Source organism: Diorhabda sublineata, chromosome 3, assembly GCF_026230105.1.
Source record: "Diorhabda sublineata isolate icDioSubl1.1 chromosome 3, icDioSubl1.1, whole genome shotgun sequence".
Classification (NCBI taxonomy): domain Eukaryota; kingdom Metazoa; phylum Arthropoda; class Insecta; order Coleoptera; family Chrysomelidae; genus Diorhabda; species Diorhabda sublineata.
In genome coordinates this window covers 19137160-19162609 of record NC_079476.1, presented here as the reverse complement: position 1 = coordinate 19162609, position 25450 = coordinate 19137160, and the positions used below count along the sequence as shown (strand labels likewise).

Genomic DNA, 25450 nt, shown 5'->3' with positions numbered 1-25450 from the left:
ATTAGAATAAACTACTTTATTGTTGAATAATTTACTGCTACTAATTTTCATGACGTCACCCTTTCCAAAGTTTTTGAGAAAAAAAACGTACCATAATATATTCATTCTACCATTCAAGAACAAATTGTGGTAAAATTTGTGATAATTATGATAAGTATAATAAGATGAAGATGAGGATTGTCCCAGAAGTACCTGGCCCAACAAAAAAACACAAAAATTTTGGAAAAAATATTTTTTTGTCAACGTTATCTCCTTTTAGCTCTATACAATTTTCCCAGCAATGTTCAATAAGTTAGATAACATTTTTATTATAAGAATCGTCAAGTTCCTCAAAATAGCCATTAACTGCCGTCATTACCTCTTTCTTTGACCACCGAGCTATTTTTTCTGAGAATATAAAATAATCCAAGTGTCTACATCTAGCGAATAGGGTGCATGAGGTAGTTATTCAAACTTTAATTCATTCATTTTGGTCATTGCCATAACGGATATGTGAGTTGGTGCATTGTTTTGATGAAACAACACTTTCTTCGTAGTCGTTTTTGTTTGATTTCTTCGCTAAAACTTAGTGATAAGTTCACATAATACGTTGATAGATTTTCCTTTTTCAAGATAGTCAATGAAAATTATCCAAAAAACCGACGCCATGACCTTGACTGCAGATGGAACGGTCTTTGCTTTCTTTGTTCTCCCTTTTCAGTCCATTGTTTTTTTTTGTTGGATGGACTCACGTTTCATCCATGGTTATGCAAGGGCGCAAAAATTCGGCTTTATTTCTATGAAATATTGTCAAACACTCGATGGAAGCATCTTCAAGACGCCGTTTTTGTTCCATTGTGAGTAAACGCGGCATCTATCTTGCGTACAACTTTCTCTTATTCAAATTTTCAGTTAATATGCGATGTACCGCACTTTTCGAAATGCCTACTATGTCTACAAGCTCGCACACTTTCATTCGACGCTCATCCAGTACCGCTTTGTGTATTTTCTTCAAAATTTCTGGAGTCATCACCTCATTTGGTCAACCACTGCGATGCTGGTCTTCGCAGGTCGTACGGCCTTGTTTAAACACTGCTACTGTTGATAACGAAGGACTAGTCTCACCCAGAGTAGTTAAGCTTTTATTATAGTTGGGCTAATGCTTTTCAAATAAAAGTATTATTACATAACGATGACCAATCTTTTGCATGTTTACAAATTCATTTAAAACGATACTTTTGGTGGCTACCAAACAAAAACTAAACAACTCCTCAAACTTGAAACATACGCTGTATAGATTGTGTACTTTCTATTACAGTGGTATTTTTCAAGCATCTCTAGTTCAGACCAGGTATTTCTGGGACCATTCTCGTATTATTTCAATGAATTTAAAATGGTTGAATCCACACATTTACGTACCTGTTGAGGTATATCGAATACCAAAAAGGCAGCATAATATGTAGAAAGTTTATACCAATTATTGAAGTTTTCTTTTTTCAATATAACTAATTCGGAGGGAACTAGAAAAATCGTAAAATATGAATTCACATTAGTTGAATTGTTTTTAAAATTTTTTAATGCTGTCGTTGTATTTTGGATCAAAACTTTGCTATTTTATCACGAGAATGTTTTCTGTGATGATGTTCAATTCCTATGCTAACCTAACCTAACTTAACCTCACCTAACCTATCGAGAAGGTTAATTTTGAAACTGCACATTTTACATTTTTTATTTTCAACTGACGCATTTGTATTTTAAGAACTGCAAATTAATATTTGTTTTCATCGTATAAAATAACGATAACGTTAATTTTTGTTAAGTCAGAATAGATTATCCTATCGAAACTTTCCTCAAAAAGATAAAATTTGATAATTGTTGCTAATGTATTATGCATCTATGACATAGTAGGAATTTTATCTAAAGTTATCCAAAAGTTTGTGTTACTACTTACATTTTAATACTGCTGGCATCATTGAAGTATAAGTTAAATAAACTATGCCAAATTGTAAAAATCCTAAATTACTAAATATTTTGGTAGCATCACGACCACAGCTTTGAAAAGTGAACCCTAAAATTAATCCTATTAGGAAATGTAGGAGTACCCTAAGTTGAGATATCGTCTAAAAAAAAGTAACACGTTAAACATATTAAGAACATTGAAATTTTTGGCTATAATATATTAATAAGAAGTCGAAATAGATAAGAAATAATGAATGAAACGCGAAATAATTAAGCGAAACATGAATTAATAAAAGCCATCACACAGAAATAACAACACTTAAGTTGAAACAGTAGTAGCTACACATTTTGATGCAATACTAAACATATTGTTTCCACTACAACTACACCAACACGATTAGACTGTTTCAATGTATCGTCTTCAGAGACTGAAGGTAAACAGTTTACCATTCTATAACTTGATTATCGAAACGCGACACTGTAATTGTGAGTGTTTGTGTAGTGTAAACAGTGTGTTTAGTATGAATATCACCAACGGTTTCAAAAATTCCCACTTATATTTTGATGAAAATATTGGGAAGAGTGAAACCATTTCCTTTTAGGCCTGTGAGTGGTTCCCTTCCATTTTTTTCTATTTAATGCTTTCGTTTTCCTGTCCTGAATCCTCTTTTTCTCTTAGATCTTCCATCACCACTGCGTACCATCTTTTCCTTTATCTTCGTTTTTTTCTTGTTCTTCATGTCCATCATTTTTGTTGTTGATCTAAAATCTGGCATTCTCTGGATGTGACCCAGTCACTGTATTCCTTTGGATCTTATTATTTTACTTAGTTCTGTTTCTCCAAATAATATACGTATTTCATTATTTGTTCTTCTCAGTCATAATTCTCTTTCCTATTTTCCTCCTAGTATCCTCCTGAGTATTTACCTTTCCCATATATCTAACTCTGTTAAGAATCCACGCTTATGTTGGTCTTATTATTGTTTTCTATAGATGTAGCTTCGCCTTTCTGGAGATTTTTTTTGAACTTATTATCGCATTCAGTGCTCCCAATTGTTTACTTCCCTTCGTTAACCTTGCTTTTAGATTTTCTACCTCTTCACCGTCGTCTTTGATAACCACCCCAAGATATAAATCACATTAAACTTGTTCTAAGGTCATCACTTTTTCTTCATTCAGTTGTATTTGAAAAACTTCTCTTAGCTCTTTTTCTTTGTGGTGTTTTCATTATCATGAACTTCGATTTATATTCGTTGTCTCGTAGAGTTACTGTCTTTGCCGTTACTATGAAGATTCTGCAAATTTCCGCAACCTTCCGACAGGCGCAATATGATTTGAACCTGAATGGATGCAATTCATCTAAGAGATCAAGTACATTTTTTATTATGGTTCCCTTAAGCGAAAAAAAGGGGAAATAAGTTTTAATGACGGTAGGTTACTTGAAGCATAAGTTTCATGTAACGAGACCAGGAATAAGAGACGATTTTTATATTTTGCTGTCAATAGAAGACAACGCACCAGAAATTGCCTTGCAATAAAATATTAGTCAGTCGTTTGTAGTAAAAAGATTTTGAAGAAATAAAAACTGTACCCATACAAAGTTCCACTTGTTTACGAACTCTTGAGAAAGGAATTTTATGAAATATATTCATGAGGCATTGTGATGAAAATCCAAATTATCTAAATACCGTATTATTTTAAAACGTTTTGTTCAATTTGTACATTAAATCTACACAATTCTACTGGGCTTGGGAAAACCCCGACTGGATTCGATAAAAACACACCCTGCGCCGCGAAAAAATTATATTTGGTTAGGGAAATTTTTTGGTCTATATTTTTTTTATGGGAATTTAAAAGCTGGAACAACTTTGTACGGTAACGCTCCCAATTGCGTCATTTCCAAATCCATATAATAAGGAAAATCTAATATATAAAATTCTCGTGTCGCGGTGTTTGTGGTTAAACTCCTCCGAAACGGCTTTCCCGATTATCATGAAATTTTGTGTGCATATCGGGTAGGTCTGAGAATCGGACAACATCTATTTTTCATCCCCCATTTTTATCAATTTTAGATAAATTTATTTTACCATCGGGATTTTTATTTTTAATAATTCCTTTTTTTTTCTCAATTCAATTTGATCTTCCGCCTTCACCGGTCGATAACCGATTAACGATCAATCGATCAGTTGTCCCCGCTAGATGTCTACCTGGGTCACCTCTCATCCAGCAAACATCACGGAGTAGGGATGAGAAGGAAGCCGGTCTCCTGTCTTACTCAATATACAGTTTTCGTTGTGTATCGATCGTAGCAGTGACTTATACGGATTATTTTAATTTTTCGGTGCATCTATTACGTTAATTTTACTCTCATCGTGAATTTATTATTAATTTCCAGTGCAATAATTATTTTTTCATATTTTATTAATAACTGATAAAGACAGTTTTAACTATTAGTTAATAAAGTGATCTCATATAAATAAACACGCATGCCACCACACAATTTACAATTGAAAGTTGGATCACCAATTATTCTCCTTCGTAACTTAAACCCACCACGGCTATGTAATGGCACACGATTAGTCATTAAAACATTAATGAAAAACGTTATAGAAGCCATCATCTTGAATGGCAAGTTTCAAGGCGAAAATGTGTTGCTGCTACGAATCCCTATGATTCTGACAGATGTGCCAATTGAATTCAAACGCACTCAATTCCCAATTAGATTGGCATTCGCTATGACGATCAATAAGTCACAAGGCCAGACATTGTCTGTGTGTGGCTTAGATTTGGAAACACCATGCTTTTCCCATGGACAACTATATGTGGCATGTTCTCGCGTGGGAAAACCATCCAGTTTGTTTGTGTTGGCTAAAGACGGACTAACCAAGAATATTGTACACTCTATTGCGCTAAGTGATTAATTTTTTTTTCAACTGCCATAATTGATAGTTACAATATGAATAATTATTTTTAATATTTAGATAACTAGCAAGAATTGTAATTTAAAATATATTCTCTACATTAATAAACATTAATTTATTACCCTACATAAAGCATTCTTTTATTGTTTATAACGCTTTCGATTATAAGTACATCCCCGAACACTTATAGTAGATAATTATTTTTATTGATCTAAAAAAATGTTTCCTACAAATAATAATGTAAATGGTAAAACAACGTTTGCCGGGTCAGCTAGTTTTATCTAAATATTTACAAATGATTGGACCATATGGTGGACTGCCAATTATTCTTGAGTTTTTCTGGTGTTAATATTATCATATTATCGAGTGAACTTGACAAGAAATTTTATTATCTTATAATTAATGAAACCGTTTAACTCAATATCCGTCTTAATCTCTCAGTTCTTACAAGGATTGCCGAACACTCTTTAGTACCTCAGCCAGATAGAGTAATCCGACAAATTTATTGAATTCAGCTACCTCTGTAGGCTTTACGTCTCTAACTCTTAGAAAGCGATTGGGAAGATAGCTGGAAGGTCTACTCTCTGTTGTGAAACACAGAAACTTGGTAGACCAAAATATATTCTACTAATTTTATAGATTAAAGGCGCTCGACGAAAGGTTAAGCTCGTTTTCCGATGTATGCGTATGCCAGTAGTTTCGTTGTCCTTGTTTTGTTCACACCGATTTTATCGATTATAATACTATATTGAACAGTGTAGTGGTCAGCTTTTTTAATCCTGTGTGGCTCTGGAAAACATCTTAATATTTTTTGGTTTCCTTTTATCTTCGTTTTTATATGTTATATGGTCTGTAACTGATCTTCCAGATCTGAGCCCGCATTGGTAGTCTCCGAACTAGTAGTTTCCTCCATATTTTCTCAAAATTATATGGCGTTAGTCATTATTTTGTAGATTGTATCTAGTTGCGTCATACATCTGTAGCTTCTGCATAAATCTATCTTTCCTATCTTGTGTATTGGTATCATTATTGCCATTTTCCATGCTTCTGGTATTTTGAAAGTAAAATAATTGTCTGTTTAATTGATAATTCAAGAAATTTATCCATTATTTGTGAATTATAATTTTGGCACTTTGAGTAAAAATCAATAATCAAAATGAATCAATCAATTTATTTCCTTGGAGATTTGCCTTTGTCTTTGAAAAAATTTATGTGATATGATTATGAGTTACCCATAATAGGTGACTCATAATAAAATATATAAACTGTAATTTAAAGTAAAATCCAGAATTGGGGCGGTTTATTTTCTGGTGTCGAGAACCAGCAATAAGTTTAAATCCGGCCCTAATCCTACAATAATAAAATTTTTTCTGTTATTGTATGGAAAATTACATGGAAGTAAATTAATTAATTACTTCAAGACCTCATTATCTATTTATACTTTCATTTCATGAAAAGACACTCACCCAATCTCTGTATAGTTGAATAGCATTTTTTCTCAATAATGTGAAAAACCTTTTCCATTCCGGAGGCGCTTCATTTATACCACCATTATCGGTATAGACAATATTATTATCAACTAGAGTTAGATTGTCACTCATTTTAACTGTAAAATATAAAGAAAAAAAATCAATATGTCAATAAGTTACAGAGAGCGTAAAGAATGTTGAAATTCTCATTTGAAAAAAGGGATGAAACAAAGAGACCAAGGAACTTAGTTAAGTTACCTATAGAAAACTTTTATAGTATTGAGTAGATATTATAACATTTATTACATAAATACTAAATACTGGAAATGTTGTTTGATCTTATTTATCGAACAATGGAAAATAATTCTACTTAGTAATATGTATGTGAAATTAATTTAAAGATTTAAAAATTCATTACGTGTCTAAAAAAAGACAGGTGAAAAATCCAGCATTCTAGTAAATTATTTTGATATCTTCGAATAAAAGAAACGAGAGGGAATGCGAACAGAAAGAAGTAACCAACTAAAACATTTTTATTTCAAAATGGAATGTTAATTTGATACCGATAAATTATTGCAAAATTGTGTCATAATACGATTGGTTGTGCACAAACTAAAAAAAAACAAAATGAGTCCTCATTATTTATTAATTTATTATAGACAAGTAATCCCAATTTAGTAAAACTGTTAAATATAAAGGCAGAAAGTTGAAAATATTTTCAAATTGACTTACTTGTAGGTACATATTTCCATTTGTCCTCTTTGGCTTGAATTTCTAGTACATCAAGATAATTACCATAATCTCCACTAACAACTTCCATAACTACAAAAATAGCATTTAAAAATACGTTAGTAACAGTATGAAAATTGATATCTATTACTTTTAATTAAAAATTTTTTTATCTACCCGTTACTTGCCCCAAAGTTGAATACATAAGTATTCGAAAGCTCGGCAATATATTAGAGTTAGTACACTTTGGTATTTAATTTTATCTAAATCCCAACAATACAGGGTGTTTTGATTCTTGATGCAAAAAATTCGAGAGTGATTAGATGATAGTAGCCTACTAGATGCAAAATAATTACTATTTCTCTTTCTATCTTCGATAGTATGTGGTACAAATGTTTATTTATTTTTTCATTAGTTCTCCAAGAAATGTTAGATTGTGACTCAATACCTCCAGTAACTATTTTCAATGAATAATTACAATTTTTGATAATTTTCTTCGGAATGTCTCTTTATGGCGAATAGTTTCCTTGGCATGTACAACGATCTAAAAATCTACATATCTCCTAAATTATAAATTTTGAGGTGTTAAACAAAGAGTGCTTTTTTTTCAAAAAATCGGTTGAAAAATAAATTGTTGCTATTTTTAAATTGTACAAGTTATCCCTGTGAAAGTTACGGTAGGCCTTTAGATAGTAGTATATAATTATTTATTTCCTCAAAGACACTACGTGGACATACCTAATCATCAATTAAATATTTCGAATGTTGGAATGTATAATTTAGAGAAAATACGTAGGTAAGTATACATTCAGATTTCGCAACTCAGAAACGAGGAGTCGTACGAGAAAATTTTTTTGTGTCACCGCATTTTCACTCTCCAATTTTTTGCATCATGTCCCGTAGCGTATATAATATAGATAAATAACAATATAAAAATCTTACAATAATCTGCAGGATTGTGATAATGTGGACAATATAGGCCCACCGAAGCTAGGTATGGTACAGTATTCATACTTGTTCCTTGATAAACGCATCTCCCATTTGCCATCATATATACTTGATCAAATAACTCGTACGTATGGGCATTAGGTTGATGTATTGTACAAACTATAATCCTTCCTCCGTTGGCTAATTTCTTCAACATTTGAACGCACTGAGTGGTCGACAAACTGTCGAGTCCCCTGAAGAAAAAACCACAACTTTAACATATACTAGACCAGAGACTGTGGTTAAATTACAATGGCCGACAAAAATTTTTGTACTAACACAAAAATGAATAGTCCATAACCAACGGTAATCACCCATCATGGCCGAATCCCATCGTCCTTTATACTCAATTTCCATTGTTCTAATATCTTGGTGGAACCTTTCAGCTTGCTCATCATTGACAGCTACCAAATTTTGTTGTGTGTGATTGTTGCACAAAAATCTCTCCACTACACTAACAAATGCCCCTCCATGCTCTAAGTTCATGTCTGTTGAGCTTATATGCAAAATTTTCATCGTCCAGCAATTTTCTTATTTGTGTATCACTCTCTTTATCCACAGCCTTTACAAAGTTTTTCTTCAATCCAAGTTTAATCGGGGGCAGAAGGATTTTTTGGTATCTACAAGGGGTATAAACTTAACATTTTGGGATCCTGGCTGAAAGTCACTTCTTGCTTGCCTTTTTTTTACATAGTGTTGGTCGACTGTCCCTTAGAGAAAGGAAACAGCAATGTTTCGTAAACCCTCCCTGAGGTCCAATTAAAACTCCAATCACCTTCAGGTCCCCACATATTATCTGCCACTTATACTTTTTGTAGTTACTTTTGTCTAAAAGCAAGCGAATATTTTCATCTTCACTAAATGAGCAACTGGTATAGACGGTTTTCACTTTCTATTGTGTAATAACACTGCTTTTAAACTGTTTTTAGATGAGTCAATAAATAGGCGCCACTCACTGGGATTATGCTCAATATCAAGTTCCTCCATTAAATCATCAATATCCGTACACGCACACAACGAATTTCCCATACTGTAGAATGCAGAAAATGTAGCATTTCTTTTTCTAAAGGTCGTAATTTTTGTCTCTTTGGTTCCTGTTGCTTTGATAACCCCAAATCACGTGCTAAACCATTCAACTCACTTTGAACAATCAAATGTGGCTCGCCGGAACTGGGATTTGGAGTAAAAATAGGGTCAGTGCATTGTTCCTCAAAGCTTCCTGATGATATGTTGTCTCCAATATTTTCTAAAGCAATATTTTGCGGATCTAAAGGCGCAATCGGTACTTGTGAATCTTGATTATGGGAAACAGGTCGTATAGTAGACGGCAAAGTTGGATACTCAATATTGTGCTTTTCTTTCTTAGAATAACCTTCAGTCTTTGTTAGACAACAATTACAGTTGTCAAAATGGTTAGTAGGTTCCCGCCATACCATTGGAATTGCAAAAGGCATGTTTTATTTTCTCCCCGTTCATCCACTGCACCAATGACACGCTACAACTATCAGAGCACACGTGGAGGCCCACTGCTTGTCTTGGTCTTCTATTAAAGTACCAAAATATTTGACATAGGCTTTTTTCACATTTTCGGAAAATGGACTGGCTTCCGATTTCACCATAAATTCTCCACAAATATAGCAAAATTTGTCAGAAGTTTTGCAACTGCGACGCAATTGACTCGAAATTTTCGTCTTTATAATCACTTTTTGCACTATGAACAGAGAACCACTTACCATGAAACTCAACAGAATACTAATTTTTAATGTTATTCTCATGTTTATTATTCTGAATAATACAGTTCAGGTATCTACTGCTAGTGTAAACAGGGATAATTAAGCCATTGAAAAGTGGTACGTGTTAGGGCTTACTAAATGTTTTTTCTATTATTGGACGGGTATTTCAATTTTAAAAATAAAGGCCTGTCTTGTCGACCAGTGATTATGAAACCAATTCATTATTTTGTCACAAATTTATTTAAAAAAAAAACCAAAACAGGAAGATAACCTTCAAATTCTCCTTTATGGTTATTTAAAATCAAAAGTTTATTTAAATAAATGTTCCCTGTTTACACTTTCCAAATTAAAAAGGCGCAATAATTCGATAATTTTTTTGACTATGGACTCTTAATCACAATTCATTCGATTTGAGAGAGAAAAACTTACGTAGTAGGTTCGTCTAGGAACATAATTGGAGGATTATCTACCAATTCTAAAGCTATCGATAAACGCTTTTTCTGACCACCAGATAAATTGTGGCATCTAATATTTTTCGTTTTAAGTAAACCCAAATTAGTTAAAATGTCGTTAATCTGTAACAATAAATGAAATTATTGTAGAACATTTTACGAGAAAAACTTTATCGTTATAATATTCATTAGTTCAGGCACTAAATATGCTCATAGAAAGTAAATTTGAATTCATCGAACGATTATAATCTGGATTCCAACTTCCCAAAGGTTAACTTACCAAAAATTCTTTAGCCTTTTCCGTAATATTATTTAGTTTAAGATTGCAAGCCATCATCATAGATTCCTGTACTGTAAATAAAAGTGGTAAATTATCGTCTTGAAGGATATAACAGGATTCTTTTCTGTAATGTAGTATTTTTTTTCTCTTATTTGGACTGCTGCATTTTATATTGCCGCTGGTTCCTGCAATTCTAGAAAAATGATTAACAATAATAAAGCATACCGGATAGACTATAATGCAAAATATAGCTGCAAATACGTTTGAATTTCGAGTTGGAAGAAAATTAAATAAATTGAATATTCATTTGTTTTTGAAGCAAAGTCGTCGCGAGTGACTATAGTTCATTTTTTACTGTTAGCAATAAGTAAATATTAACAAAAAACTTGATTTATAAAAGATGTTTTCACTTATCGGTAAAGCTTATGAAGTAAATCGCCGAATCATGTTTGCTTGAGCAGGTTTTATGGCTTGATGGACATTTGAAAAGGGATGACGACCACAATTTATTACGCTTGTGTAGAAAACATGGTTCTGAAGAAAGCTGTAGTAGATGAGAAGAAAGAAAACGTTTCTCGAAGGGCTACAAAAAGATCACTTCATTGTTTCAGGATATGGCAAGTGGAAAAGGAGAGGATTTACATTTCTCATTGGTGTGACTGGTTTCATTGGATACCAGACCAAAGAAGAGAAAAAAAAATGAAGATCCTGCTGGATAGAAGAAGAAAACACACGTGGAAACGTCGGTTCTGCAGGAAATCGACAGAATTACCAAAATGTTTCTCCGATCGGTAGAACTGCATAGAGTCAAATACGTCGGGGATGGTCTCAGTAAAACGTTTAAGGGATTGCTTGAAACCAATCCCTATGATGACGTTACTGTCAAAAAAAATAATTTGTCACGTCGAAAAAAAAAATGAGAACAAAATTGAGAAATATGGAAAAACGAACCGAGAAACCCCGGATAAAACGATCGCCGAACTCACTAAATACTATGGCTTTGCTATCTGCGCAAATTAACATTCTGTGCAAGCCATGAAGGACGAGATATAGGCCATGTATTATCCACAAGAGCTCCATTCTGAATGAGATTTATGAGCAATTTTTCAATATATTTACAAAAGACAAGTAGTTTGAACAGCATTAAATTAAAAATGATTCAGCTTTCAAATATGAATTCAAACAATAAATATTATTTTAATATATAAATTATTTATAAATCCTCTTATAATGGTAATTAGCTATTAAATACTTATCACAAATTTTTAATTGAATAATTATTTAGCTAAGTGCATTGTAAACAGATTTGATATAAAATTTAATAATTTTAAACTTTATTATATCTAATTTCAAATTCGAATACTTACTGATATCCAGTTAAAATATTAAGTAAAGATGTTTTACCAGCCCCCGAAGGTCCCATAATGGCTGAAAGATGACCAGAATAGAATTTTCCTGAAACTCCATCGATGATTTTTTTGTAGCCTGTATAATAAATAATAAAAGATTTTAGTTAGATTTTTTGAATAAAATTGGATTTGTAAACCATGAAACATTTTCTTGTTTAAATGAGGAAAATATAGAAAAGAAAATTAAATAGGATTTATTATTCAAAATAATGCTATTTTACAATTTCTTACGTTACTTTTCAGAATAATTGAATATTTGTATTCGTGGTTAAAACTGAGGGGTTAAAACGGAGCACATAGGGAAAAAATAATTTTATTATTATGTTACTAAACCCATAAGTTATTTACATATTTGAAAAGCTGACGGAATGACGATTCTAAATCCATACTTCAAAATTTTTTTTTAATTTTTAGATCCTACGCAACAATTGTCCAAACTTTGCAAAGTTGTTATATGTTTTGATATTATGAGGCAAAATTTTGTTTAAAATATCATGTGATACATGATATCGATGTATTTTTGCCGCGCTATCAGTTTTGTCATAGAACATACCTAAAAAGCGCTAAATGTAAAAAAGTACATTTGCATAGGGTTTTTCGGCTCTATTTTTTCTAGGTACATTATATGATAAAAATGATAGCGGAAAAAGTACACAGAAAACGTCTGTCATATTATTTTTAATACAATTTTTAAGATATATATTACTGAATACTTTATAATTACTATATATTTTTGTATAAAATAGAATGTGATGTTTGTATGGATTTAGAATCGTCATTCCGTCAGCTTTCCAAATATGTAAATAACTTATGGGTTTAGTAACATAATAATCAAATTTCAGGGCAAAAACCAAAAATTTTCAAAAATGTTGAACTTTGTCAATTTTTTTCAAGGTCAAAACATGACGTTGAAGTAATTGGAGTATTTTTCTTGTATTCCTAATTACATAAGCTATCTGCTGTAAAAATTTCAAATTTCTAAGTCAAGCCGATCCTGAGATTTACGATTTTGGCACAAACGATTTCCATTTTTCCCTATGTGCGGTAACTAATAGCTTGTTGTAATAATAGACCTACAGTCCTTAGAAACATTTTGTATTAAGACTAGTAATTTCCTCTGAATCCCCTATCACTATATGATGAAACCTAGATCTCCAAACCGCTCCCCTCGCCACTTTTCGGTATTGCAGGTTTATTGTGTTTTCCTTGTAACCTGGTCAATTATTTCATTAACCAAGTTAGCCGACGTTAGAGAATAATGCAGCTGCAGCTGTAACCGTACACTATATCACTACTAATAGTAGTCCAAAAATATGTTATGATCAATAACCTTTGTTTATAATACTGCTTATTAGGAGTAACTGATCCTTATAAAAGGTTATGACCTGATCCACCACTATCAGTTAACAAAAAATGAAAATTCTATTTGAAAATAGACAGTGATAAAGCGATTACCTTATTGAGACAAGGCCAGAGTCAGCGAGAAGCGGACAGTGTGCTGAACGTGAGTCAGTCTGTTGTTTCCAGAGTTTACCAAAAGACTGGTAATTTTCTTCGAAGACGAGGTTCCGGAAAAAAAAGATGAGAGCCCATCACTGGGAAATCGGGCCAAGTCCAACAAGAGCTCAGAGTAACGCGAGGAGTTGCTGTAAGTGGCTGTGGTTAGCTACTGGCTACTAGACAGGGGTTAGGTACAAGAGAGGCAATAGTCGCAACACAGGTTCTTGTACAGAACTGCTATGACCAAAGAAAAAATGTTTGTCTATGCTTCATAGACTACGAAAAAGCTTTCGATAAAGTTCAACATCACAAACTTATGCAGCTCCTTAAAAAATTGAATTTGGACGAAAAGGACATTTGTTGTATCGAAAATCTGTACTGGCACCAAAAAGCGCAAGTCAAAGTAAATCATGGTCTAACTGAGCAAGTTCGGATTCGCAGAGGAGTACATTAAGGTTATATATTGTCGCCACTCCTGTTTAATATATACTCTGAAGCCATCTTTCGAAAGTCACTTGAATATAGAGATATTGGTTAGGTCAATGGAGTCTGGGTCAACAACATACGTTACGCCGATGACACAGTGCTGATTACAGATAATATAGATGACCTATAACAACTAATTAATATAGTAGGCGGACATAGCCAAAACATGGGATTAAACATCAACATCAAAAAAACTAAATTCATGATTATCACTAGGGAAGCGAATACGTTTAGAAAATCTAGAGTAACATATAATGGAAAACCTATTGAACGGGTAGAAAAATTTAAATATCTAGGAACATGGCTCTATGAAGAATGGTCGTCGGACGGTGAAAAAATGCCGAATTGAACAAGCTCGAAGTACATTCATAAAATTTAAAAATGTATTTACATGTACCGACTTTGATCGTGATCTTAGACTGGGACTTGTGCGGTGCTACGTTTGGTCAGTGCTTCTCTACGGGATGGAGGGTTGGACCCTTAAGGTAAAAAACATCAACAAATTAGAGGCATTCGAAATGTGGGTATATCGTAGAATCCTGAAGATACCATGGACTACCAAAGTGAGGAATGAGGATATTCTCAGGCGTATCAATAAAGACCGTGAACTCTTTAACATCGTGAAGAAACGAAAGATTGCATATCTTGGCCATATAATGCGAGGCCATAAATATCAATTCCTTAAGCTAATAGTCGAGGGCAAGATTGAAGGTAAGAGAGGATTGGGACGGAAGAGGATGTCATGGTTGCAGAACGTGAGGCAGTGGACGGATATACAAGATATTCAGACATTGATCCATACCGCTAGAGATAGAGAAGCCATAAAAAATGTGGTCGCGAACATCCATTAATGGATAGGCATTAAAAGAAGAAGAAGACTGGCCCCAAATTAACCCCAGCCAACGAGCAGCTTGTTTACGAAAAGCGAAAGCAGAGCGTGCCTACATGGTAGCGATAGAAGAAGACGAGTCTATAGAAGACCTAGAGAAAGATTCGTGTGGTGTTGCATAAAACACGCCTTTTGGAGGATTAAAGGCGAACTGATACGTGGAAGAAATTTTAGTGTGGAATAAGATCGAGAAACTCATTCGATCCATTGAAAAATGATTGGAAGCTGTTATTAGGGTTATTAGGGTCACGGTAGAGAACACTAAATATTGATAGGTTAGTTATTATTTTAACGAATTTAATATTGTATTTTCTTTACTATTAATTATAACTCTTTTTCATTATTTAAGATTCTTTTTATTTGAAATTTTTTCTTTTGGAAAAAAATAACTGATTAATAGCATAGAACACTCTTTATAAAGCTAGAGATTTTTTTGTTAAAGACGAGAGGGTGCGATTTGTGCCGATTTTTTTGCCCACTAGTGTATTTTGATTCAACAAACCCTCATTCAAAACAACCCCATTAAAAACATCTTAACTCAAAGTACGCAGAGGAAAAGCAAATTATATCAGGCTATTTAAAATCAATCTAATCCATATTTAAAAAATCCTAATGATTTTGTAATTGTGGTTTTTATACAAGGGTGATTTCACGAAAGAATGACTTTCTAATTAGAAAGTTACAGCGTGAAAAATATTTTTTTCATCATTATAACTCAACAAACCTAGTCAAGCGAGTTCCCAATTATGTTAAACCAACCAAATAATATTTCGTAAGTTCCTGAAAATGCACGTTTTATTTTCAAAACTAACTACCAGAATTATGTGGAATATTAACAAAATTAATAAAAAACGCGAAAGCTAAAATTACAATCACCTTAACGAAAGTACTGTCAAATCCCTATTGTATTGATATTTTATTTTTATGTGTCATAATCCGGAAAGAAAGAAATTCTTGTTTAAAATAGTTTAAAAATTGTGTCAATCACTTTTTATCAATAAATAATTATTTAATACACGATAAGATTTAGAACTAAAAAGTATTTGAATAGTTTTTGATTGGTATAGCAATTGATAGAATAATTAAATTTGAATATTATCTACAAAACGTTATTCAGTGTTTTTTAAGTAAGCTTTTAATGTAACGACAAAATTATATGAGCAATACAATTATTTTCGATTGTTAACATAGGTAATAGAACATCGAACAATTTGCCAATCAAAATAATGGTTGATGTATCCATTGAATACTTATTTAATTTAGTTAGTACTAATTGGAAACAACGTCTTTTCCATTGTTTGAACCTGCTAATGACCAATTTGAAATAAATTATATTTATAAATTGTTGTTAACATTATGGAAGAGCCGTAGTAAAACAGATTAAAATTATAAACATATAGAGAAAAAATATATTTAATAGATGTATTTAATATAATTATAAATGTACACAAATATATAATAAACGTTCCATATCATTTATTTATTCCCTGGACAGAAGTCATACAACTGTTCGCTGTCAAGCTCTTCAGCGAAATCAGATAAAGACGGTGATAAAATCACGGAGCATACGAATAAACATCGAAGGCGAGGCAAAGAAAATTTACGACTATGCGGAGCGGAGAGGAATTTATCAAAAATGAGAAGACCTGGTCAATATAAAAAGTTTATATGACTGAAGAAGGAGTAAAACGTTCGTGAGCGTCATCCTCTGGCGCGGTTCTTAGTAATTACTTCTGAAATAGTCAAGGGTTGGTCTAATGAATACATAATTAATACTGAAACACGATTTGCTCAACTGCGGACAGTGTCTATAAAGACATGGACAGAAAATTACCGATGGGTCAAACTATCGAAGCAGGTGCCATTAAAGATTAATATTGAGCTAACTTGCATATATACAAAGAGCAACCATCCAGCAACTGGGAAGTAATAATGCCTCGAGAGAAAGCAAATTGGTTACACGGCATATACAATTGCCTAAAATTTCTCAAAGATTCTATTTGCAAGCATCTTGTTGGATTGACACGTCTAACCGGACGACGAGCCAAAACTGATAAAGCATTAATTGTGCAGTAAATTATTACAGAAAACTGATTCTTTTCAAGATTTTTTAAATGTTTATTATTAGTTTTAAAAATATTGAGTATGTTTGTTTTGAATAATAATTTTAAGAGAGTGGTTAATTTATTTAAAGATATTAAAAGCTATGCCTTAGTAAAATATTTTATAAAAGGTCAAACTTTATAGTTCGTTCACTGTGTTTGGGCAACTAAATATTAACCTAGAGTAATTTACTATAATAGGACAACGACATCTTAAATATTTGCATGTCATTTCAAATTAAAATGTGATTAATAGTTTGATGTTCATTAATTATTTTTTGGGTTAACAATGATTTATTTGGAGTCATTTGCTTTAATAGGATGGTGAACTGTAAAAACTTTGGAATAAAATGAAAACGGAAGAATTTTTGTGAAAATGACGAAACAGCTCAATTTTGGTTTTAAAATACTCCAGCTCTATACCATTTCTAAGGATTAATTCATCGAAGATAGTATATTGACGTAATGGTTATTGTTCATTAAACAGATATCTATCCCTTTTGAATTCGTATTTTTCATCAAGCAATTTGAAATATAATTATTGTTACCAATAAGTCCACGACATGAGCTGTGAGGCCGGTCCTGTCCGGTTATAATGGATCTCTACAATTTGGTGAATACGCCGAATAGTTTGATGGTTTTCGGTACCTCTGTTGTATGTTTTTTAGAAGCAGCTGGGAGTTGTTTTATTATATTATTTTTTCAAGAATTAATTTTTAGAAAGGTCTACTTATTATATTCATTTGTTTTTTTTTGTTAACTTTCTAGAATTCTGAAAATGTCCATTCTAATATATATTCGAGCTTGTTTAACAGTTAGAGTTAGTTTTAATTGAAAAGTCATAGTGAACAGAACGAAATAAAAAAGTAACCACTGGATTTAGAAAATTAGAGTAGTTATACAAGTAGTGACGAAGTTAATTTTTAGTTAAGTTGGTTAAGTTTAATGTGTTTGAATAAATTAATTAAGTAGAAGACAGTGTTTATAACTTTTTTATGGAGTGTATATGAAATTTGTTTCGTTTGCCAATGTCTGTTTGGATAATTTGATAATATACAAATTAAAAACTAATGCCCATAATTATTGATGAAAGTTATTCATAAAGTTTGCATCTGATTATTATCTAATCTTTTTGGGTCAGTTGCTGTTATAAACAAATTAAATGATGATCCACAGTAAAGATCATCGACCGAATTTGCCTTTTTATTTTATGGCGTAATCTACTTCATGATATACATTTGAAATAAATACATACAATATATGAAGACAATGCGAAATTTGTTCAGTTCGAGGGTTAGTATTTAGTACATATTGGCGTTACTTTGGTGAAAACTGGTCAAATAACATATGACAGCTTATATTTAAACTTAAAAATTTTTTCTAGAATAACCTCGCAAAGTAAAATGAACTCTGGACAAATTATTTAAATGAAGTTTTATTTTTCAAAGGAAAATATAGAAATTTTATCATATCCGATATATGTTTACCTTGAGTACATACAAATAATTTTCCTGAATCTTTAGTATCACTAATCACATGTATAGGAATTGATAAAAACTTTCCATTATTTGTAATTATGTGAGTTTCGTCGTCAAATAAACAATAGTAATGATCGGCCATTAAAAATTCAGGGTTAAAACATTTACACTGAATTTGCGAAACAATGGGTCAGTGTCATATATATTGACATTCGATTTTAGGTCTCTTCTGTTTTAAAATTAGTTTTTTGTATTATTTTGATCAAATCAAAATATTTTGATAGACTGAAGTTCAGTCGAAACAATTTTTTATCAATCTCTCTTTCATATATATATATATATATATATATATATATATATATATATATATATATAACGAAGTTTTCGCCAGCTATATTTTTCGTTTTCTTACTACAAATTAGACTAACTTTATTATATATTTGGAGCTTTAGAATCCCGAAACCCCGAAAAAAAGACGATTCCCAACAACTACCGTCCGATTATTTTAGTCCCAGCCATTGCCAAGATCATAGAAGAAAACGTTAACTTAAATCTAACTTGACTTAAGTCTTGAATCTACTAACATTATCAGCGACCATCAATACGGCTTTTGTAAACATAAATCAACCTGGCCTATGGTACCAACGTATAGATTGAAGCTATAGCGACATATCGAAGGCTTTTGACAGGGTTTTGTACACCAAGCTGATAAATAAATTGAGATCGTACGATTTGCCTTCTTGACTTGTCGGCTGGCTTAGTAGCTTTCTCAAATACCAATCCATTCAGGTCACTTCAGGAAGGATTGAGGTCAATGCTGGTAATCCTCAGTAATCTTGTCTTGTCTCCTACCCTCTTTCTTCTGTACATCAACGATCTACAACGATAGACAAACCTGCAAATCCGATCTATAGCTTCGCCGTTGATAGCACATTGATCACCACCATCACATCACAATCTGATTGAGTTGAATGCAGTAAAGACCCAGGCTGTTGTTTTTAAAAAGAAGGCTGTCACTGCGTTTCGGGATTTGGTCCTGTCTGAGCTTAAAATATACATATTACCGCAAATTCGCTCTTTGAGTGTTTAGATTGAGAGCAATTTTCCTGGCATAGTCCCTCTTTAAGACCAAATAGCATCTCTAGAGTAGAGACTCAATACGAAAGTAAGTCGACAGCGTTTCACCGATACTACCACGGCAGATACTCTTCCGAGCTGTTCAACATAATCCCAACTAGAGCAAGACCTACTCGACAAATAGACTTGGCTCATGAACGTCTACAGACACCCAGAACGTCAATTTCTCGGGATTCCTTTCTTTAAAGAAGTGCAAGCCTGTGGAATTAGCTAAAGAAGCACGTCTTTGTCGAACATTACAACCTACAGAAGTTCAAGATCCATATTCACAGGCACTCGAACCTCTAATACTTGTTTTATACGTAATAAAAAAGATTTTTTTTTTCAATTTTTTGTTCATAATTTTTCAAATAAATGTTCCTGCTTTTCGGTATATACCAATAAATAAATAACATGCTTTTTTAATCTTTCTTCGGATTCGTTTATCCAAATAGACCAAACATTTTTTGAGAAAAACGTGAAATAACTGTTTCATATTTTCATGATAATGTCAACAAGTTCTATAATCATTAGTTAATGATTTACAATCGCCGAAATGTATTTAAATAATTATATTATTTCGTTAGTATTGTTCGTGTTCAAGTACCGATGTTAAATTGTAAAAAACAGTTAAGTGAAAAATCATATATGTCTGCAATCTCGACACATTAATTACAGTTTTTACTGAAAATTCTCCTTGAAATTGGAAAACAAAACTAATTCCGTTGTTCACAACACATTTTTCAATCATGCAATATTTTAAATTACACATAAAGAAATAAAATATTTTTAAAACATCAAGGGCATTTCTGCTTGAAAAACATCTTAGGCAGAATTCCACAATTTCCCATTGAGTGGCATAATATAATATTTAGTATGAAATAAGTTATTATTATTGTATTATAATTATAATTAAATTGTTATTTCATATTGTTTAATATTAAACTGTGTCGCTTTGTCCATAAAATTGTAAAACTTCATTTACAATGTTGGATAGACGTATTAAAATCATTTCCAATTTTTGTAAAAAAATTTAGTATTTATTCCCATAGAATAATTAAAGATGGGAACATGGGAGCTCAATAGAGAGCTACAAATAATCTTTATAGATTTCAAAAGCCCGTTTGACTCAATAAACAGATAAACAAATATTAGAAGATCCAGAAATACTACAGGTTTCCAAAAAATTCAAGATATTAATAGAAGTTATATTACAAAATACGAAAGCCAAATTATGATATCCGGAAACACTAACAGAAGAATTGAAAATAAACAAAGGAGTCAAAGACAATGTAATAAGAAACAGGAAACGTTGGTCTAGAAATAAACCAATAACAAATTAAATACATGAAGATAGCAAGATACGAAGAAAAAGGAATGGACCACCTAAGGACACAGAAATACATATTTGAAACTGTATCCTCGTTCAATTATCTAGAACAGAGGTTCCCAAACTTTTTTGTTTCGTAGACCCCTTGCCATATTTTATGGTTTTTATTAGACCCCCACCTGTTCTTTAAAAAAAATTAATAAATAAGTAGTTCCTATAGTGTAAAAGACAAAAAAACACATTTTTATACATTAACTAATTTATTAATTAAATTTTAAACAAAATGTGTTGTAAAAAAAAACAAAAAAGAAATTAATTCATTCAATGCGAGGGATGAACTTGATGCTTTAATAACAAATTATCAACGTTTGGCTTCAATTTAGTAACATTTAATCTCAAATCTCCTCGATTTACTATGTCCAGTTTGTTTCTTTTTTTTGTAATAAGATTAGTAACTGCACTGAAACCTCTTTCTACGAGATATGAAGACGGAAAGGCAATTAAAAACTTTCTCGTGATATTCCACACTCCGGGATATGTAGCAGGTATGTCTTTCTGAAGCCAAAATTGTTGATAACCCTTTCTGAACTCTACCTTAAGTTCTTCGTTTGTACTTATTCCAATTAATTCTTCTTGTAATGAGATATCCGTCTCCTCAATATCACCATAAGGATTAATAATCCATTGTGGTATTACTAGCGTCAAAATATCTTCGAATCTCGTTTCAAAATCTGAGTAGAGTGCATTCAAATGATGCACATAGACTGGAACATCGTCTTCTTGGCAGTTTACTTGGGATAAATTGGGAAATTGTGAAAATTCGCTCCGTCCAATGTTTTGCTTCATCATTTTAATTCTGGCAAGAAACGCTGAAATGACCGACTTTGTCTTAATCAAATTTAAACTATCACCTTACAACTGCAAATTCATCGTATTAAATTTAGCAAATAAATCGGTCAAATACGCGATGTCCGTTTTTCTTTTTAATAAACTTTCTTTTAAATTTTCATATCTACCATCGAGAAACTCTAGAACAGTTTCAAAAAGTGCAAAAAATCTTACCAAGCATAAACCTTTCGACAGCCAACGCACATTAGTGTGAAGAAGTAATTGGCGGAAGTTCTCGTCGTTATCTTCACACAACTGCGCAAATAATCGCGTATTCAACGCATTGCTGCGGATTCGGTTTAGTGCGTCAATGACAAATTGCAGAGATTCATGCAATCTTTCATTCAAATTTTTAGCAACTAGGTGTTGTCTATGGATGACGCAATGTACTGCTAATACCCCGGGTACGCTTTCTTTTAAAAAGCTTATAAATCCACGATATCGACCAACCATGGCAGGTGCTCCATCGGTAGCTATAGATATTATATTTGATAGAGGAATTTCTTTTTCAATAAAGTAATCCCTCAAAACATGAAAAATTGATTCGCCTTTAGTGTCGGTTGCCAAAGTTCTCGCAAATAGCAATTCTTCGTGGATATTTTGATCCATAATAAAGCGAACATATGCTAGTAATAATGCTTCATTTCCGGGTAAAGTTGACTCGTCCAGTTGTATAGAGAAATGGGTCGTTTGCAAATATTTACATAGGAAGTTTTCAATATCATCACTTATTTCATCTATGCGTCTTTGAACAGAATTGTTGCTTAAGGGTATTTTCTTTATGATATCAAACGCAGGTTTGTGTAAAACAGTTTTTATAATCTCTTCAACGGCTGGCAAAATTAACTGCTCTCCAATGGTATGCGGTTTTCCGGATTTTGCTATAAGTAGCGAGATATTATAAGACGCTCGAAAACCATCATCATTTCTTTGTGACGTCAAAGTGAACATTTTGTCCAGCGTGGGTCTCTTCTAAAGATTCTCTTTGAGAGTTTGAAAATATTTCAAATCTTTATCTAATTTATCTGGATGACATCTTCTTAAATGATCTTCCAGCTTAGATGGCTTCATGGCGTCATTGCTAAATACTTTGTTGCATATAAGGCACAATGGCAGTTGTTTATTCGACAATGATGGAATAAAGCCAAACTTCAGATAATCAACATTGTACTGTCTACATTTCTTTTTTGATTGGGACATGCTTAGTATTGGTTATCTGTGGACAACGAAAGCTATTTATATAACATAAAACAATAATTAAAAATTTAATTTATTTATTTTAAATTTTTCTTCAGTTCTAACAACAAGAACAAAATTAATATTTTATAAAAAATAATGTAAGAGGTACTTACTTCTCTTCGAAACTTCGAATCAAATTAGTATTCCTTTCGTTGAGGATAACAAAGTAAAACACAAAGTGCACAGTGCTATTATTCAACTGATGTCAAACACAGCAAAATTAACACTGTTTTTGATTGAACCTTTATGGTTCGAGAGCCAGCTGTCGAAAATCGAGACGATTATTTAAAGCATGAGATTTACAGGGTAGATAGATAATGATATGAGGATTCCAAAAATCATAGCTTGCCTAATGTCCATCCACGGAATTGCCCCTAAAACGGGTTATTTCCGGTAATTATTTATAGTGCTGAAACAGTGGTATTTCGTTTTAAATTTGACTCAGATTTAAAGATCAGAATATATAGAATACAAAAAAATATATTATTTCTGAACAAGAAAATATTAAATTATCTCAGGCAAGCCTACGGAAACATAGGGCAAATTACCCTTAATTAGCCGCGCAATAGTGATACGAGAACAAATGTTGAATTTTTTACTAGTTATAATCGGAATTAAAGCACCGTACTATCATAGATTTGTAGATTATTTAATTCTGAACAAGAAAATATTAAATTATCTCAGGCAAGCCTGTGGAAACATAGGGCAAATTACCCTTAATTAGCCGCGCAATAGTGATACGAGAACAAATGTTGAATTTTTTACTAGTTATAATCGGAATTAAAGCACCGTACTATCATAGATTTGTAGATTATTTAATTCTGAACAAGAAAATATTTATTAATTATACGGCGAGTTAAAGAAAACAACCCTTAATTCGTAATTAATTAATAATTTTATTGAAATTATAGGAAAAATTAATTATATGCAATTATTTTGTACTCTTTTAGAAATTTGAAATAGATCAGATGATTGGAATTCAGTTAATTTCATTCATCATTATCTATCTACCCTGTAAATCTCATGCTTTAAATAATCGTCTCGATTTTCGACAGCTGGCTCTCGGACTATTAGTGGACCGAAGCCCTCACAAAGAATATGCTTGCACATACATAAAAACGGAGCGTGTCGTCATTGCTCTCTTATTTCTTTCTTAAAAACAATTCTGCTTAATCAAATTTCAACAACAACGGATGTTTAATATTTACAAATCGTGATTCTTTTCCTTAGCTTAGATTAGAGAGTGATTTTTGCTTCGATATACATTCGTTTGCTAACGTATTTATTTTCCTTTGATGTAACGAATACAACATAAAATATATTAATAACTAATATAAAATTATATTATTATATAAAATTATATTAAAATTTTGTAATTTTGAAAACTTCTATCTATTGACCCCCATTTTTATTTCATGGACCCCCAATTTATTTTTTTGCCTACATAGACCCCTTGCAGGACTTCATCGACCCCTGGGGGTCGATATGGACCACTTTGGGAATCACTGATCTAGAAGAAACAATAGGACACACATCTAGAGAAAGAATAAGAGAGAGAATACAAAAAGGATATCGAACATTTTAAAAAAATAAAATTTCAATTAAAAATAAGAATATTAGTGAAAAGAACAAAATAGAAACACATAAAACATTAATAAGATATTACAGAAGATGTAAAGAGAAGATTGAAGAAACATAAAGGAATAGAAGAAGAACTGGGAGGAGAAAATATAATAAGGTATATAAGACTAATCTCAAGAAGGAAACCTACAGATGTGGTAAGAAGGATAAAATATGGCCAAGAGGAAGACCAAGAAATACCGAGAGAAACCATATTGAAGAAGAAACCAAAATCCTAGGAATAATATACTGGGAAGAAAAATGCAGGAACAGAAAAGAATGGAGAAAACTTATTTACGAGGCCAGGACCAGCAAAAAACGCTAACAAAAAGAACAAAGGGTAGTAATCCACCCTAATAAAGGGTTTTAGATGCGTACAAAATGATAGACATAATCCGAGAGATTGAGCGGCGTGAACATGTTTAAAAAATTTGTGGAGATTTCAAAATAATTGCTCTATTGCTTGTGCTATAGCTTGGTTACACAAAATATTGCTGTATCATTTGCCAATGGGACAGTAAAGACAGTTATCCCAAACTCGGCGAAGCAAAAATTAAAGAGGGAATATTTATTGGTCCACAAATACGGGAACTAATGAAGGATAGAAAATTTGGAAGAAAGCTGAATGATCTGGAAGAAGTCATCTGGAAATATTTTGTGAATGTTCTAAATTTCCTAGAAGACCATGAAGCGGAAAATTACAAAGACTTAATTAATGAGCTTATTATTTCCTACAAAGCTTTGGGATGTAATATGTTTTTAAAAATACAAATCCTGCACTCTCATCTGGATTTATTCCCCGAGAATTTGGGCGCTGTGCTTGACGAACAAGGAGAAAAAAGTTCAGGAATGTTAATAGATTACTGCTGGAAACTTAAAAGAGA

The 25450-nt window shown here is 32.2% G+C and overlaps 2 protein-coding genes across 4 annotated transcripts in view; both read right to left on the bottom strand.

Moving 5' to 3' along the window:
- Window positions 1–25450, bottom strand: part of LOC130442046 (ATP-binding cassette sub-family G member 1-like) — a 53057-nt gene that overhangs the window by 3600 nt on the left and 24007 nt on the right. For all 3 annotated transcript variants that reach the window (XM_056776015.1, XM_056776016.1, XM_056776017.1), the window contains exons 2-9: window positions 11877–11994; window positions 10510–10702; window positions 10207–10352; window positions 8000–8238; window positions 7061–7150; window positions 6326–6465; window positions 1931–2099; window positions 1399–1499 (exon numbers count right to left, since the gene is read on the bottom strand). In XM_056776015.1, coding sequence (XP_056631993.1) covers window positions 1399–1499; window positions 1931–2099; window positions 6326–6465; window positions 7061–7150; window positions 8000–8238; window positions 10207–10352; window positions 10510–10702; window positions 11877–11994 — 1196 coding nt within the window. The remainder of the gene's footprint in view (window positions 1–1398; window positions 1500–1930; window positions 2100–6325; window positions 6466–7060; window positions 7151–7999; window positions 8239–10206; window positions 10353–10509; window positions 10703–11876; window positions 11995–25450) is intronic.
- LOC130442048 (protein FAM200C-like) lies at window positions 21061–23684 on the bottom strand. Its single transcript, XM_056776021.1, has 2 exons — window positions 23060–23684; window positions 21061–22923 (listed from the first exon to the last, which is right to left on the bottom strand). The coding sequence occupies exon 2, from the start codon at window positions 22656–22658 to the stop codon at window positions 21732–21734; it is 927 nt and encodes a 308-aa protein (XP_056631999.1). The 5' UTR covers window positions 22659–22923; window positions 23060–23684; the 3' UTR covers window positions 21061–21731.

Excerpts from the sequence above, each read along its gene's own strand:
- LOC130442048 (XM_056776021.1), bottom strand. The coding sequence starts at position 22,658 with ATGTTCACTTTGACGTCACAAAGAAATGATGATGGTTTTCGAGCGTCT.